We start from the raw sequence: 16,543 nt of genomic DNA on the forward strand, positions 1-16,543 counted from the left end.
TGCCTTTGAGACCTCCACACAAATACTACCCTCGTCCCCAACTCCCTTCCCTAGCCTTAGTACCTCCCAATACTTCTTCCCTTCATGGTTCCCTTTGTAGTTTTATTTCACATACATGTGCACACACACACACACACACACACACACACACACACACACACACGAAAGAGAGAGAGAGAGAATGAACTTAAAGAATTTATCTTTTGAGTTTGGCTTATTTCATTTAATGTATACACAATGAAACTTTATTTAGCCACCGAGCAAGAAAAAAAAAGACATTTTCAGGAAGATGCATGTAACTGGAAATTTCAATGTTAAAAAATAAGATGCAAAATAAACACAAAAATCAACAGTATTTTTATATATACATAATGAACTTATTTCTTTTTTCTTTCTTTTCTTTTCTTTCTTTTTTTTTTTTGTTTTTTTTTTTTTGTTTGTTTTGTTTTTGTTTTTTTTTTTTCAAGATAGGGTTTCTCTGTGTAGCCCTGGCTGTCCTGGAACTCACTCTGTAGACAAGGCTGGCCTCAAACTCAGAAATCTGCCTGCCTCTGCCTCCCAAGTGCTGGGATTAAAGGCATGTGCCACCACTGCCCAGCTAATGAACTTATTTCAAATAAGGTTTCTTACAGATATATAGGAAGGCTACTGAATTTTTTGTAAATATGTAAATTCTCCTTTTCTTTCAATGAATATCTAGACTGTTCCCTTTTTTCCTTTTTTGTTTTCTTTCCTTTTTTTGGTGAACATTACAATAAATATGAATATACAAGTATCTCTGTGCTATGTTAACAAAGAGTACTTTGGGCGTATACCCATGAGTTGACTAGCTAGATCACATGGTTTATAGATTATATTTTTGGATTATGTTTTCAGAAACACTATAGGGAAAATGTTGAGGTCCAAGAACTTTCTAATGGAATCTTTAGGGTCTTTTAAATGTAGCTTTGGGTTGTCTACAATAGGGATATATTAATTTCTCCCTGTCATTTTTGTGTCCATTTTAATTCTTTTTATTCTTTCTCAAGCTAACATTTTGAAAGATATACTGAATAAGAATTATGTAAGTGGGCACTTGTAGGAGGCATAGTATAGAAACAGGAACATAGACACAGGAGAAAGCATTTGAGGAGTCAGACTTGTTAAACATGTGGACTTATTTTCTTGAAAGGAAGAATATAACTGACTCCTGGTCATCTAGAAAACTGGGATAGGTGTTGTCTGATAACATGGTGATCTTTTTGCTGTTCTATGGAGCCAGCCTTCCTGAATCCTCCCACCCCCGCCACATCCTGAGCATTGTGTGGGCCCTAATCCTGAGCCTTGTCTCTCAGTAAACAGAACCCGACTTACAAAAGAGGCTCAATGTACTTCATATCCTCCATCAATAATCTATCACTATTACAAATCCTTTCTTTTTAGGCCCTGAGCACTGTTTATCAGCTAATTGAATTCATTTTTCTTGTAAAGGTCACAAATGCTTTGTATGCCTAAAGCTTCATTGTGATAACTGTCACATGCAAGCCTTTCCCTAAAGTTTTACTGTGCTTAAATGTGCAAGAAGAATAAATTCCAAGGTCAGGATCTGGACGTTTTGACCCAGCACCTAAAAAAATTGTTGCTGAGTTTCATTCTTCACCTCACAAGGATGGTTTAGCTGCTGGCCATGGTGCCGCCGAGGTCCCCATCAGATACTCTTATCTCATCCCTGCGTTAGAGGCAATGCCTTTTCCCTTTTAGTTCTGTCACTTACAGCTTTGTTATATGTGACCTTTATTATGCTAGCTTTCGCTCCTTCTTCGTTTCCACAGGGCTCTTATCCTGAAGGTTGTCAAATTTTGTCACAGGCCTTTCTTTCTTTTATTGTTCTCTTCTCTGGTTTTGATCAGGCTGTGCTGGGTTCTTAGAGATGTTTGCTATTTTTCCTTCACTTTTCATCTGAGGAACAGTTTGAGTAGCGTTCGTGTTAGCTTTTCTTTAAAGGGTTGTTTGCTGGCTGTGGATATAAAGTTGTTTATATCCTCTTGATTTAATTCTGTTAGGCTACAGGTGTCTTGTCACCCATTTAAACAATCAATTGATTGAAACACAAAGGTTTATCGCTGGACTCTGACATCATTGATCTCAATGCTCCAGTCCTGCTTCTCTGGCTTACCCCTTTGTATTCTACCTACCAGCCTGTTCTGTTTCTTCATGATGGCACTAACTTAAAGCAAAGCCACTAGAAAACTGGGTAGGGAGTGACAGAAAAATGCTGGTTCTGAGTTTGTAACAAAGTTTGCCTCCCTTCTTTGTGTGTGTGTGTGTGTGTGTAGTGTGTTTGTGTGTGTGAGTGAGCATACGTGTGTAGAAGTCAGAAGTTGACATTCGGTGTCTTCCTCAATAGCTGGTCAACAAGCCTTCAGGACCCTCCAGTTTCTACCTCCTCAGCACTGGGATTATAGGTATATTCTACCGCAGCTGGCTTTTTAATGGTCGTGCCAGGAATTCAACTCAGTTGGCTGTGCGTGTGCAACAAGCACTTTAGCTGTCGAACCATATCATAAGATCTGCTTTACATGTTAGAGATAGGATCTTTCTATGTTGCTGAGGCTGGCCTCAGACTTAGGATTCTTATGCTTTTTCCTCTCCAATGTTAGCACTACAGGTTTGTCTACCACACCTGGTGACACAGCTTCCTTTTAATAATGTGTTGTGTTGACTCTCAAGTGTGGCAACTCAATGAAGAATGCAAAGGATTCATCAAACAGCAATGTTTCTATTTTGCAAACCACCACATTTAAAATTGTGTGTGTGTGATGTGCATGTGTGCACACACATGCCATGGTGCACAAGCATTGTCAGAGGACAATTTTCCAGACTTTATTTTCTCCTTCCACCCTTCCATGGATTCCAGATATTGAGCTCAGGTCAGCACACTTATATAGTAATCACTTTTATCCACTGAGCATCTCTCTAGTCCTTTATATTTTATCTGATGCAGTTATCTTTGAGTATTATAAAACTTTAGGCCTTAAGTGTCTGTGGGTCTTATGTTTGCTGATATGCACAACAGAAGTCTAGGAGCTGTGGGTAGAATTTGTGGTGTTAATAGTTGAACACAATATTTAGATTAAAAAGGCTCTATGTTGGGTGCTCAACACTTTACCTCCATGCAGTGTGCATAAATGCATGCTAGAAATAGATTTCCCTTCATCTGCTGTGCAAATATGTACTAACATACACGCACATGTTGTCAGTATAATTACTTCTCTTTGTACGAGCACCAGCTACTTTTTCATCCCTCATGCCACTCTAAGCTAACTTGTCTTAGCTATCAACATATCCCTTCATATCAACAAATCCCTCTAGAAGCACTTCACAGTATTCTTGGGAATAAGTGGTTTCCAGAGCCAGTTATGAGTAAGAATTGAGTCTAGATGACTGAGAAACTAGCAACAGATCACAGGGGTCTGTGAAAGCATCCGGCTTTATAAACTCAGTGGACATCTCCTGCAAGGGCCACATTTCCACCCAGATGAATGATGGAGCATATGCTTTCTGAGTCCCTTTTCTGTCAACAGACCTTCTTTGTCTGTAGTTGTACCAGAGTCGATGGATCATTTCCTTGAAAGGTCTAGTGGTCAACGTGTAGATGATTGGGTTCAAAGCACTGTTGATAGGTAGAATAAAAATCACCACCCAGGAGGTAATAGTATCTGGAAGAGAAAGATAAAACACCTGAGTCACGATGGCGTGTTGTCAGGTATATCTTGCATCTTCTGTCTTCAGCCTCCCTTTTCTTTAATGTGACATAATTAAACACCAAGTTATTTTCAGGATGTCTTTCTGTAGTGTCAGTGTTTAAAGGAATGCCAGTGCTGCAAAGGCACAGGGCTCTTGCTGAGAGGCTTTTTCTGAATACATCAGAGTGCCAACGAAAGAACACTACTAGGAGTATTTATGCAGAGTTATGACATATCATTATGAGTCCATTTAAAGACAAAACATGTTATTTAGCATTTATCATCATTTGCAAATGTTTTAACCAATAGAAGGTACATGTAGTACTTCTCAGAATATGTAGATTGGTCTTGAATGAATTTCTTGTTTGTTATGTATTTGATCTCCTTTTGTTTTTCTTTATGGCAGTGCTAGAGATTGGACCAAGGGCACTGTACATGCCAGAAGAGCACTCAACTGGCTCCCGGGCCTGTTCATTTTAAAAATAGGCACCTATTTTAAGTCCAGCACACATTTGAGTGTGCACATACATGCATGTATGTGTGTGTGAGTGATACATGCAGATACATGTGCACATGTGTGCTCATGCATGTGGAGGCCAGAGGTCAATGTTAGTTTTTTTTCCCACATTTTTCTCCACATTATTTTTTGAAATAGGACCTCTCAGTGAACCTAGAACTCAGCAAATGGGTGAGTGATTTGGCTGGCTGGACAGTGATTCCTAGGATTCCCTCATCTCTGTTGCCTCCCAGACAATAACTGGGGTTATAGATGTGCTATTGCACACTTTGCTTTTCGTGTGGTTGCTGGGGAACCCAAACTCCTGCTAGTGTGGCAAGCATCTTATAAATGGCAAGCATCTTATAAACTGAGCCATCTCCTCAGCCTGCAACATTTTTAGGCTTTTGACCAAATATTTATTTCACTGACCTATTATTGAGTAGATAGTAACAGCAGCCTAAAACCCCAACTAAGAGCCTGAGACAAGCCAGGTGTGATGGAGTACATCTTTAATCTCAGCACTTGAGGCAGAGGCAGGCAGATCTACATGAAGTTAAAACTTTCCTGATCTGTATAGTCAGTTCCGGACAGCCAAAGCCACATGGAAAAACCCTGTCTTAAACACCCCCACCCCCCCAAACAAAAAAGAGGCTGAGAAAAGTACATGGCCATTCTGAGCTATAGAATGAATGAAGCAACTCAACACAATTATGACTCAACATAAAAAGTGGGAGAAAAAGATCTAGAGATATAGTTAGGTGGTACAGTACTTGTGTAGTGTTATGAGGCCCTAGGTTCAACCCCTAGTATCACAAATGAACAACCCAAAACATACAGCAAAGCATTACAAAAACAAAACGCCAAAACCAATTTGACTAAATTCATTTTTTTGAAGAATAACTTTGATTTGTATGTGTCTGTCTGCCTGTGTATATGCCACATGGGTGTGGGTAACCAAGGAGGTCAGAGGAGGGAGTTAAATACAGAAGAGCTGGGGCTGCAGCTGGTTGTTGGGCTTCTCATATGGGCACTGGGAACTGAACTTCCATTCCCTGGAAGGAGAGCTAATACTTGCAACTACTGAGCCATCTCAGCAACTTTCTAAACCCATCTTAAAAATTACCCTTGCCTATATATAGAACTACCAAATTACTCATATTTTTGTCACAATATATTTGATACCATTGTCCCTCTTATTCTTCATAAATTGTAAGATTCTATTATCATCGCCTGTGGGATCAAACAAAACTAAATTAAGCACATATAGATGACAAAATGCGAATATACACTGGGCTACATATGCAGTCGGCAGGGATACTTGTACTTTTTTAGTGAAAAATATGCATGACATAAACTTTGCACATTAACCTTTTTAAGTGCGCAGCTCTGTGGTGCTGAGAACATCTGTGTTGTAGAGCATCTCTCACCACCCTGGTCTCAGCATGATCTCATCTTCCCAAGGGAAACTGTGTTAAACTGTGCCTCCCATGCTCCCCCTTCCATCCTCTAGCAACCGCTGGTCTATGTTCTGTCTATGAACTTGTCTATCCTAGGAGTCTCAAGTAAGATGAATCATAAAACAAGTGGTCCCTTTCTGTCAGGGCCATTTACTCAACATCTTCAAGATTCATGTATAATGCAGCACGTGCCAGAATTTCCTTCTAAGGGCTGATGGGGAGAGGTTCTGGTTGCCAAGTCTGACAACCTAAGTTCAATGCTCAGAATATACATGGTGAAGGGAGAGTTCCAGCAGATTGTTCCCTGACTTCCACATGTGTGTCATAGCACACGTATACATGCATGTACACACACATACACACACACAAAATAATAAATGTAAAAAAACTTTAAAAAGAACTTCCTTTCTTTCTAAACCTGAATAATGATCCATGTATATGTCTGCTCCATTTTGTTCGTCCATCTGTAGCCACTATATGATCCACATACATGTTTGCTATGGTTTACTTGTCCATCCATCAGTAGACACTATATGATCTGTGTTCATGTTTGCTATGATTTATTTGTCCATCCATCTGTAGACACTATATGATCCATGTAAATGTTTGCTATGATTTATTTGTCCATCCATCTGTAGACACTATATGATCTGTGTTCATGTTTGCTATGATTTATTTGTCCATCCATCTGTAGACACTATATGATCTGTGTTCATGTTTGCTATGATTTATTTGTCCATCCATCTGTAGACACTATATGATCTGTGTTCATGTTTGCTATGATTTATTTGTCCATCCATCTGTAGACACTATATGATCCATGTAAATGTTTGCTATGGCTTATTTGTCCATCCATCTGTAGACACTATATGATCTGTGTTCATGTTTGCTATGATTTATTTGTCCATCCATCTGTAGACACTATATGATCTGTGTTCATGTTTGCTATGATTTATTTGTCCATCCATCTGTAGACACTATATGATCTGTGTTCATGTTTGCTATGATTTATTTGTCCATCCATCTGTAGACACTATATGATCTGTGTTCATGTTTGCTATGATTTATTTGTCCATCCATCTGTAGACACTGTATGATCTGTGTTCATGTTTGCTATGATTTATTTGTCCATCCATCTGTAGACACTATATGATCCATTTGCTGTGGTTTATTTGTCCATCTATAGACACTATACTGCTTGTGCCTATGAATGCTGCTGTCAACGTTAAATGTGCTGATATCTATTTTAGTTCTGGCTTGTAATTCCCTTGTATATTAATCCAGAAGTGGAATGGCTGGATTGTTTGGCAACTCTATAGCTAATATTTTGCAATCTCTAGCACACTCTCACACCATGTTCAAATCCTACTATCAATGCACAAGGGGTCAAATTTCTCCTCCTCACCAACATATTTATATTCATATTCTGTTGCCCAATGCAACAGCCACTGTGATGCATGTAATGTACACTATTTTACAATGCTGTGTTGTTTTCTATTACATCACACTCTGGTGCAGTGTCCTTTATCATATGTATTGTAGGGAGAACCATTTCTCACATTCTAAGAAGCAAATTCATGATTTGGTAATTATTAGGTCGGTTTAAGCAGGCTGCCAATTTAAGCACCGTATACCATTTATTTTGGTCATTTTGTTTTCATGGTATAGTCATGGTTTGGTTTTCATGAGAACTGTGGCACTAGGCATTTATGGAAAGAACTGAACAGTTCCTCTCAGTAAACACTTCATCAAGGATGGAGCCAGAGTCCACACTATCCTGACTAATAATTCTTGAACAGAGTTGTTGGTAAGAATAGTAATTATTATTATTATTATTATTATTATTATTATTATTATTATTATTTTGTAAAGAATAACTCTGCATAGGCTGGAGAGATGGCTCAGTGGTTAGGAGCACTGACTGCTCTTCCACAGGTCCTGAGTTCAATTCCCAGCAACCACATGGTGGCTCACAACTATCTGTAATGGGATCAGATGCCCTCTTCTGGTGTCTCTGAAGACAGCAACAGTGTACTCATATACATAAAATAAATAAATAAATCTAAAAAATATATAACTCTACACATATTTATTCTTCCCAGGAAAAGATGGTACCTGGTATCTCCACCTGAAGCAGTGAAAGAAATTTCAGTATAAAAATAGGAATCCAGCACAACGCATCGGTGAACACGATGAAGAAAAAGCGTTTGGCGAGGATCATCTCCTTCTTCACTTGCTTCTGGATTTCAGTTGCTGTTATGGTGCTTTGATGAACACTGTAAAACATGCTTCCATAGGAGAAGACAATGACGATAAATGCCACCAGGTTAATACCTGTTTAGACCATGAAGAACGTTAGTAGTGTATGTTAGCATTCTCTTAAGACAAACAGATAAAACATGGCTTAGATATTATTATTAAAGACCACAGAATCCAGATAAGCCTAGGCTGGACACCAACATACAATCCTCCTGCCTCAGATTACAAATGTGTACCAGATCTCCTTCCTGACCTCCATTTCCAATTACACAGTCTCATCCCGAGCACTACCTCAGATATTGTCTCAAAGGGTCTTGTCTTTCCTTCCTGCCTCCATTTGCTGGGGATTCCGCAGCTCCTCGGCCCAGGCTTCCTCTCTCACCCCGTCCCTTTGTATCTGTCAACCACCAATACCCAGAGGCACTCTGTACCTAGGCACATGCTGGCCAGTGATAATCCAGTAGGCAATCTTCACTCTCCTTCCTGTCTTTTGATTCCAGTTTCCCAGTCTCATCCTCAGCCCAGGAGCAGATCACCTGCAAGGGCCTGTCCTCTCTGACTCCACTCTCTGGGAACTCTAGCAAACCTTGCAGCAGATCCAGCTTTTCTCCTTCCTCTAGTCTCTTTCAGCTCCATCTCCCTTACAGCCCATCCCTGTTCCTTCATGTTAGCTCCCAAAACCTAGAAACACGTTCAACCTGGGCCTCCCAGTGGCCACACCAGGCAGGGAATCAAAAGCACTCCTTACCAGGTAACCCATAACCACCACACTCTTCTACGATCCAAAGAGAACAAAGGAAACCAAGCAGTTTCCCAGCGCTCAGCCAACAAGGACAAGACTTGATATCAGTGCATGGGATCACAATTGTCCCAGACCCTGATGCTTAGATGCCAGTGCAAACACAACCTCACAGTCATTAGCAACCAAGACAATGTTTCTTCACCAGAACCCAGCAACCCCATGGCAGTAAGCCCTAAAGAAAGCAATATAGGTATAGCAAAAATAAGGATTTCAAAATAGCTATTATGAATATGCTCAAGGACCCCAAAGAGGGCATGAATAAATCTACTAATCAGTCTGTGAGAACACAAACCAACAATAGAACAAAATGATGAAAATGGTTCAAGACATGAAGTAGCAATGGAATCACTAAAGAAAACTGAAACTCAGGTAAAACTGGAAATAAAAAATTTAGGAAGTCGGGCTGGTGAGAAGACTCAGTGGTTAAGAGCACTGACTGCTCTTCCAGAGGTCATGAGTTCAAATCCCAGCAACCACATGGTGGCTCACAACCATCCATAATGAGATCTGATGCCCTCATATGGGTGTCTGAAGACAGCTACAGTGTACTTACACAAAATAAATAAATAAATTCTTAAAAAAAAAAGAAGAGGTTTTACATCCAAATCTACTGTACAATAAATAATTTAAAAAAAAATTAGGAAGTCAAACAAACCCCTCAGAGATAAATGTCACCAACAGAGTAGAAGACACAAAAGAGGAAATTTAGGGCATTCAAGCAAGGTAGAAGAAATGGATACCCCGATCAAAGAAAATGTTAATTCTAAAAAATCCAAGCACAAAACATTCAGGAAATCTGGGACATTATGAAAAGACCAAATCAATGACTGATAAGGAGAGAGGAAGGAGAAGAAATCCAGGTCAAAGACAGAAAATGTTTTCAACAAAATCATAGAAGAAAATTTCCATAATCTGAAGAAGAAAGGGCCTATCACGGGACAGAAGCATACAGAACACCAAATAGACTGAACCAGAAAGGAAATTCCCTATGACACATAATCAAGACAGTAAACAGGAGAACAACTAACATAAAAGCAGACCTACTAGAGTAACTCCTGCATTCTCTCAGTGGAGACTGATAGCCAGACGGGCCTAAATGGAAGTTTTAGAAACTCTTAAGAGACAAGCACAGATGCCATTACAGATTACTATAGCCAGCAAAACTTTCAAGTCAGAATAGATGGAGGAAGAAAAACATTCCCCAATAAAACCAAATTTATCTGTGAAATGATTTGGAGAAGTCACTAAAAGAGCAGTTCTCAACATATGGGTCACTACCCCTTTGAGGGTGAATCTCCCTTTCACGGAGATAGCCTAAGATCATTGGAAAACACAGATATATACATTATGATGTATAACAGCAGTAAAATTATAGTTATGAAGTGGCAACCAAAATAATTCTATGGTTGGGGTCACCACACATGAGGAACTGTATTAAAGGTCGTAGCACTAGGAAGTTGAGAACCACTGGGTTAGAAGGGCAGAAGTTTGCAAACAATGGAAGGTCATAACTGAGTTTCGTACTGCGAGATACTCTAGCAAGAGCTGCGATACAGGAAGGCTTGCCATGCAGGGTTTCTTACCAAGAAAAATTACCACTGAATAAATCTGGGCTCCAGTATTTCCTGTGTCTTCTGAATGAAGAGGAAAGCATACTCCATTGGTGCCATAGTAGTTTTTGAAGAAGTCCTTATTGCCAAGTGGAGCAAAAGCCACTATAAACCCAATAATCCAAATGAAAATCAGAACCGTGATTGTTCTGCATTTTCGAGGCCTTAAACACCGAAAAGGATACACAATGCAGATATACTTTTCCAGTGTCAGAAATGTTAAAAGTAAAACAGATACTTCGGTGGACAGAATGGCCAGCGAGCCCGTGAGCTGACAATGAACACTCTCCATCCATGGCTGTGCGTGCCTGTTGTACTCTCCCCGAAACTTGAGGTCAAAGGCGCCAATCACAAATAAATATACTCCCATTAGGCAGTCAGCACCTACAAGGGTCCCAAGTTTATAGGTTCAGAGAAGCACATAGTATGCGTATCTTTACACAAAACATTTTAAGAATTCACAGGTTGGTTAGATAGCTTGGCTGTAGAGTGCTTGCAGAGCTTGAGAAAGGAGGAACAGCCAGAGTTCTTACCCTCTGAGTCATCTCTCCAGCCTCCTAAAATCCATTATTTTTTAACTGAAAAAAAATTTCATACCATAGATTCTAATTAAGCTTTCCCTGACCCAACTCCTCCCAGATTCTAACTCCCCCCACCCAACTCCCACACCTCTCTCTTTTTAAATAAAAAAACCCTAGAAACACACAAAAAACTAAAAAAAAAAAAAAAAAAAAAAACAAAAAACAAAAAACAAAATATACAAGTAAAAGAATAATAACACATAAAAAAAAAAATCCAAAACAGGCCGGGTAGTGGTGGCACATGCCTTTAATCCCAGCACTTGGGAGGCAGAGGCAGGTAGATTTCTGAGTTTGAGGCTAGCCTGGTCTACAGAGTGAATTCCAGGACAGCCAGGGCTACACAGAGAAACCCTGTCTCAAATACAACAACAACAACAAAAAATCCAAAACAAAGCAATATGAGACAAAAGTCTATGAAAAGACCATTGACTTTTCTTGTGTTGGCCAAATACTCCTGCACGCGGCCTGCCCTGAAGTGGGGTTAATATACCCAAATGTGACTCCACGGGGAAAACCTAAGTTTTCTCCAATGTGAGCATTGACACTATTTTTTTTTTTTAAACAATGTAGTTATCCTCCAGCCTTACACAGGAAAGTTGACCTTCACTCAGAACTTTGTGGCTAACCATACAGAGTTGTAGACATTTTGAGAATTTTATATCTCACATAGCTTGCAAAGAAAATAAATTAGAACTCAGACTTTGTACAGTAACAGTATCCGTGGCCACTCACACAATGGTGGATGTTATATGCAGGGCTGCTTTACTTACTTGAGGGGCTACAGATACATCCTTGGCTTTGGGACCCAGGCTATAAACATTCTGAGGTCTGATTTTTTTGTTTGTTTTTCTTTGTAGTCCTCACTTAATGTAATACTTTACAATCAGGTTTTGAAAACTTACTAAAAAAAATCAATCCCACTTGAAGACATTTCCCTATTTACATATTTTAAACTGTGAGTGAGAATTCTTCTCGTAGCTCAGAGATCTGGAAATGTCCAGCTGTAAAGTCAGTGTTTATGAACTGGACATGCAAACCAATCAACGGCGCAGCTCCGGGTGTGAAGATGGGACCACGAAAAGCAACCGTTTCTTTTTTAATATTTTTGTTTTTGGAAATAGATTCTTTTCTCATGCAATATATCCTGATTACATTTCTCCTCCTCCTAGTCCTCCCAGGTCCTCCCCACTGCCCCTCCATTCTGGGTCCATTCTCTTTCTGTCTCTTATTAGAAAAGAACAGATTTCTAAGCGATTCACAATCAAATATGACAAAATAAAACACAATAAGATAAAGCAAATATTATTATATTGAAACTGAACATGGCAATTGAACAGGAGGAAAAGAGTCCCAAGAGCAAGCACAAGAGTCAGAGACCCACTCATGTTCACAGGAGTCCCATAAAAATCCTAAGTTAATAGCTGTAGTATATACACTGAGGACCTGGTGCAGACCTGTGTAGGCCCCGTGCTTGCTGCTTCAGTTTCTGTGAGCTCCTCCTATGTGCTTTGCTTAGATGATTCAGAAGGGGAAGGCAAGAATATCATTTGTAGTAAAATCATCCAGATTAAAAAAAAGAATTATTTATTCTATATTTGTGTGTGTAAGGGGAGTTCATGTGTGCATATGTGTACACATGACTGTCTTAGTTTATGTACCCCACATGTGTACTCATGCTATGGAGGCCAAAGGGAGTTGGAACCCCTGTAATTGTAGTTACAGGTGGTTGTGAGCTGCGTGACTGTGGGTGCTGGGAACCAAATCTGGCTCCCCTACAAAAGCTGTGCTTGCTCTTAACTCTGATCTCTCCAGCTCTGATGTTTGAAGAGAATATGCTTTAGGAGTCATGCCCTGCATGAGAAAATAGTTGTGAATGGGGCTTTCTTTAAACTGCATAAGATGGCGGAACTTTGAATCTTCTTAGTTGATTATTATTATTACTGTGTGTGTGTGAGAGTGTGTGTGTGCGTGTATGTGTGAGTGTGTGTGTGTGTGAGTGTGTGAGTGTGTGTGTGAGAGTGTGTGTGTGAGTGTGTGTGTGTGTGAGTGTGTGTGTGTGCCCATCCATATGTGTAGAGGCTGGATAAAAGCATTGGATCCCCTGGAACTGGAATTACAGGCGGTTGTGAAGTCATCCCTCTTAAGTGCTGAGCCATTTCTCCCGCCTCTATGTTTTCTTACTTTAAAATCTAATTTTCTTATAACACTCACGGAACTTGTTTTCTCTCTTAGGTTTCCTTTTAGGATTTATTTATTTTGAGTATGGGTGTGTTTGCTTGCATGTAAGAATGTGTATTATATGGGTGTCTGGTGTGGACAGAAGACAGAAGAGGGTGTTGGATCCCCTGGAAGTGGAGTTATGGATAGTTGTAAACTACCATGTGGGTGTTGAGATCTGAACCTGAGTCCTCTGTGAGAACTACATGTACACTTGACTGGTGACTCATCTCTCCAGCCTCTGTAGCCTTTCCCTCTCTCAAACTGTCTGTCTGTCTGTCTCTTTTAAAAATCATTATTCTTATCTCCATTATGCGTGTGTACAGCGGTGTTTGCATGTGGGTATGTGCACATGCTTTCAGGCACCTTTGGAGGCCAGAAGTGTTGGAGTCTGTGGAGCTGAATTTATAAACTGTTGTCAGCCACCTCATGTGGATGCTGGGAACCCAGCTTGGGTCCTCTGGAAGAGCGGTATGGGCTCCGAGCCACCGCACCATCTCTCCAGCCCCACAGAATTTATTTTCTAATAGCAATGGTTTTGCACATTTCAAGCCTGGTTCCTCTTTAACCAGGAAATACTCACAGCAGAGAGAAACGATCGACATGGCATGCAGCTTGTTCTCAGATCTGATGTATGGTCGCATACAAATAACAAAAATGTTTCCAAAGCAGGTAATGGCAGATACAACCCAGACAAAGACTCTCTGTATGATGCTTGCCAAGAGGTTCTCAAGAGATGAAATCCCGTCCGTGTTGGGCTTACAGCTGCGCACATGTGGTGCATATCCACAGTACTGAAATTTCTTAAAATATCTGATTACAAAGAGAAGACAAAATTGTAACAAATATTTAACTTAATGTTATTAAGGTAATCATTGACATATGTTTTCAACACTTTCTCAGTAGAAAATGTGTTCATATATAATTTTCTGGAATAGAAAAATTTCCTTAGCAATCTCTCATAATTCTGAAGTTCAAAATTTAACTCTTAATCACTTGATTTTATAGTAAAAGAATGTGTGGGTAAGAACTGCAAGCAGGCATGACAAATGCATGTTAGACATGTCTTAGCATATGCATAAATGATTAGCTTGTGAACAAGAGAAGGGATTTATCCAAAGACGCTTTCAATGGCTGTTTCCAGAATTTAGTCTATACAAACCGGTGGTTCTCAAACTGTGGGTCGTGACCCCTTTGAGAGCTGAATGACCCTTTCACAGGGGTCACCTAAGATATCAGAAAATACAAATATCTACGTTATGATTCATAACAGTAGCAAAGCTACAGTTATGAAGTAGTACCAAAAATAATTTTATGGTTGGGGGTCACCACGACTGAGAACTGTGTTAAAGGGTATACCTGGTAAAAACACTTGAATTTCATATAACCATAGCTTTGCCACAGCTGATCTTAACTGCTCAGATCTTAGGGGGAAAAATTAAATTCATTCTATTTGCTGCTCCCACGGCTTTTCTGTTACAGAAGTTATAACATAACATTACATTAAGTTATTATCTATAACTACTAACCACGTCTACCTCTCACACTAGATTTTGAAACATGATAAAGAATTAAATGTTGAGTGAATTTTTTCATCTACAGAGATACCTGCTTGGATACAGACATTACCTGGATAAACAAGAATTGCTCTTGCGTCAGTAGCAACATGAACACACTTCCTGGGCATGTTTTAGATACCAGGAACAGATTCTCTAATGAACTCCATGAGATGAGTGTTAGCAATACTGTAATAGGAGATAAATCTTCAGTGGAGAATTATTTGACAGGACATTTTCTAGTAATAGTAGAGATTGGAATTCAGACTGTGTCAGTCTGCCTCAACAGGCAAAGAATGGTGGCAAAACAGAATTGATCTCTACAGTGTAAACAGTTGCAGTAGTAAATGATACAAGGTGGGAGTCATTTTGTGTCCTGCACAAGGGCAGGGCAGTTGCTGCTATGTCCGTCTGGTTTTTGCATTTCTCTATGAGCTATGATTGGGTGGAGCAGAATATAAGGATGGATATGCCGTTTCTTCTTGTTTTAAGAGTCTGAGGCTGAACCACTTTCACCAACAGAACCTCAGTGGGTACTTGTTTGCTAGTTAAGCTTTTAGCAATAATGTCTTTATTTCTTCTGAAGGAAGCCATCCTCAAGCCACAGGAATTGCGGTGGATGATCAGTGGAAGCCCTCCCTAGCTCAGGGTAGGCAAATACCCTAAGAGGAACCCTGAGCCTTGTTGATGGCATGTGAATGGCTTATTTCAACAGGACTTGGCTAAGACCACTGTTCAATTCTTGTTTTCATGATTCCTGCCCACTTCTGGCTCTGCTTTTACTTATTTCTAGATTCTGTGAGCTGTACCAGTCTCTTGCAATAAACTCAGTTCTTCTTGGCCAGACTATTTTGTTGTGAGCAAGCGAAGAAGCTTATGAGAGCCTTGTCTCAGAGGACTCATGGGAAACAGAAACAATGTCCTGTCTTAGACTTACAGCACAGGGAAGATTACAGAGTGGTTGATGAGACACTTCTAAATTACTGAAAATCACCACAGTGTGAAGAACAGTCTAGTGCTTGCTGTGATAGCAACTCAACTCAAAATATTTATAAGGCCTATGATCAATGCAAAACCAGACACAAAGTATAGAACTCACAAAGGTTACCATTTCGCCCACGCACTTTCGCCAATCACACTCTGATGTTAGGGACAATTTTCCCTGGGGAAGAGTTCTCCCACCTTCATTAATTTGTAGCAATTATTTATATATTTTTAAAATAGTGTTTGTATACTATGTATTATATTTATATATTACACACTTATATGATCTATAAACACATTTAAAAATAATAAATAATTGCTACAAATTAATGTACATGTTGTTTTGTGTGAGATGTGTGTATATACCTGACTCATGTGTCCCATACATCGATATGTAGGTCAGAAAATGGCTTCAGGTGTTGATCCTGACCTTCTATCTTATTTCTGAGGCAGAACTTCTCTTGTTTGTTGCTGCACTTCACATCCCAGGTTATGTAGCTGCCGAGCTTCAGGTTGGACTGTCTTGTCCCAGTGTCCCAGCTCACTGGAGGCGTCCTGAGATCATACACACATACCACTTGTTCTGTGTGTATGATCTTTGACCTGCTGAGCCACCTCCCCAGCCTGTTCGTAATTCTTTTATATTTACTTATATATATTCTTCTTTCCTCATCTGGTGTTATTTACACAAAGTATACACATTTATCCAACAGCTTGTTGGATAAATATCAGCATCTGTGACTAGTATCAGAGATGTATGTGTTTTGTAAGACTGAATAGACCCCTCATATTCGTGTGTCTTGGCCTGTGATTTTTTTTCCATAAATTTTATCAGAGTGTGGAAAACTAAAAG

At 39.7% G+C, this 16,543-nt stretch overlaps 1 protein-coding gene across 2 annotated transcripts in view; it reads right to left on the reverse strand.

Annotated features, from left to right (window-relative positions):
* Positions 1-435: 435 nt before the first annotated feature.
* The window catches only part of Rxfp1 (relaxin family peptide receptor 1), a 116,002-nt gene continuing 99,894 nt past the window's right edge, over positions 436-16,543 (reverse strand). The window contains exons 15-18 of one of the 2 annotated variants that reach the window (XM_034500702.2): positions 13,734-13,963; positions 10,326-10,736; positions 7,797-8,015; positions 436-3,698 (exon numbers count right to left, since the gene is read on the reverse strand). In XM_034500702.2, the coding sequence (XP_034356593.1) occupies positions 3,397-3,698; positions 7,797-8,015; positions 10,326-10,736; positions 13,734-13,963 (1,162 nt within the window). In that variant the 3' untranslated portion in view covers positions 436-3,396. The remainder of the gene's footprint in view (positions 3,699-7,796; positions 8,016-10,325; positions 10,737-13,733; positions 13,964-16,543) is intronic. The other variant, XM_076932554.1, reaches the window with a different exon arrangement.

Source organism: Arvicanthis niloticus, chromosome 4 (assembly GCF_011762505.2).
Source record: "Arvicanthis niloticus isolate mArvNil1 chromosome 4, mArvNil1.pat.X, whole genome shotgun sequence".
In the NCBI taxonomy this organism is placed as follows: Eukaryota; Metazoa; Chordata; class Mammalia; order Rodentia; family Muridae; genus Arvicanthis; species Arvicanthis niloticus.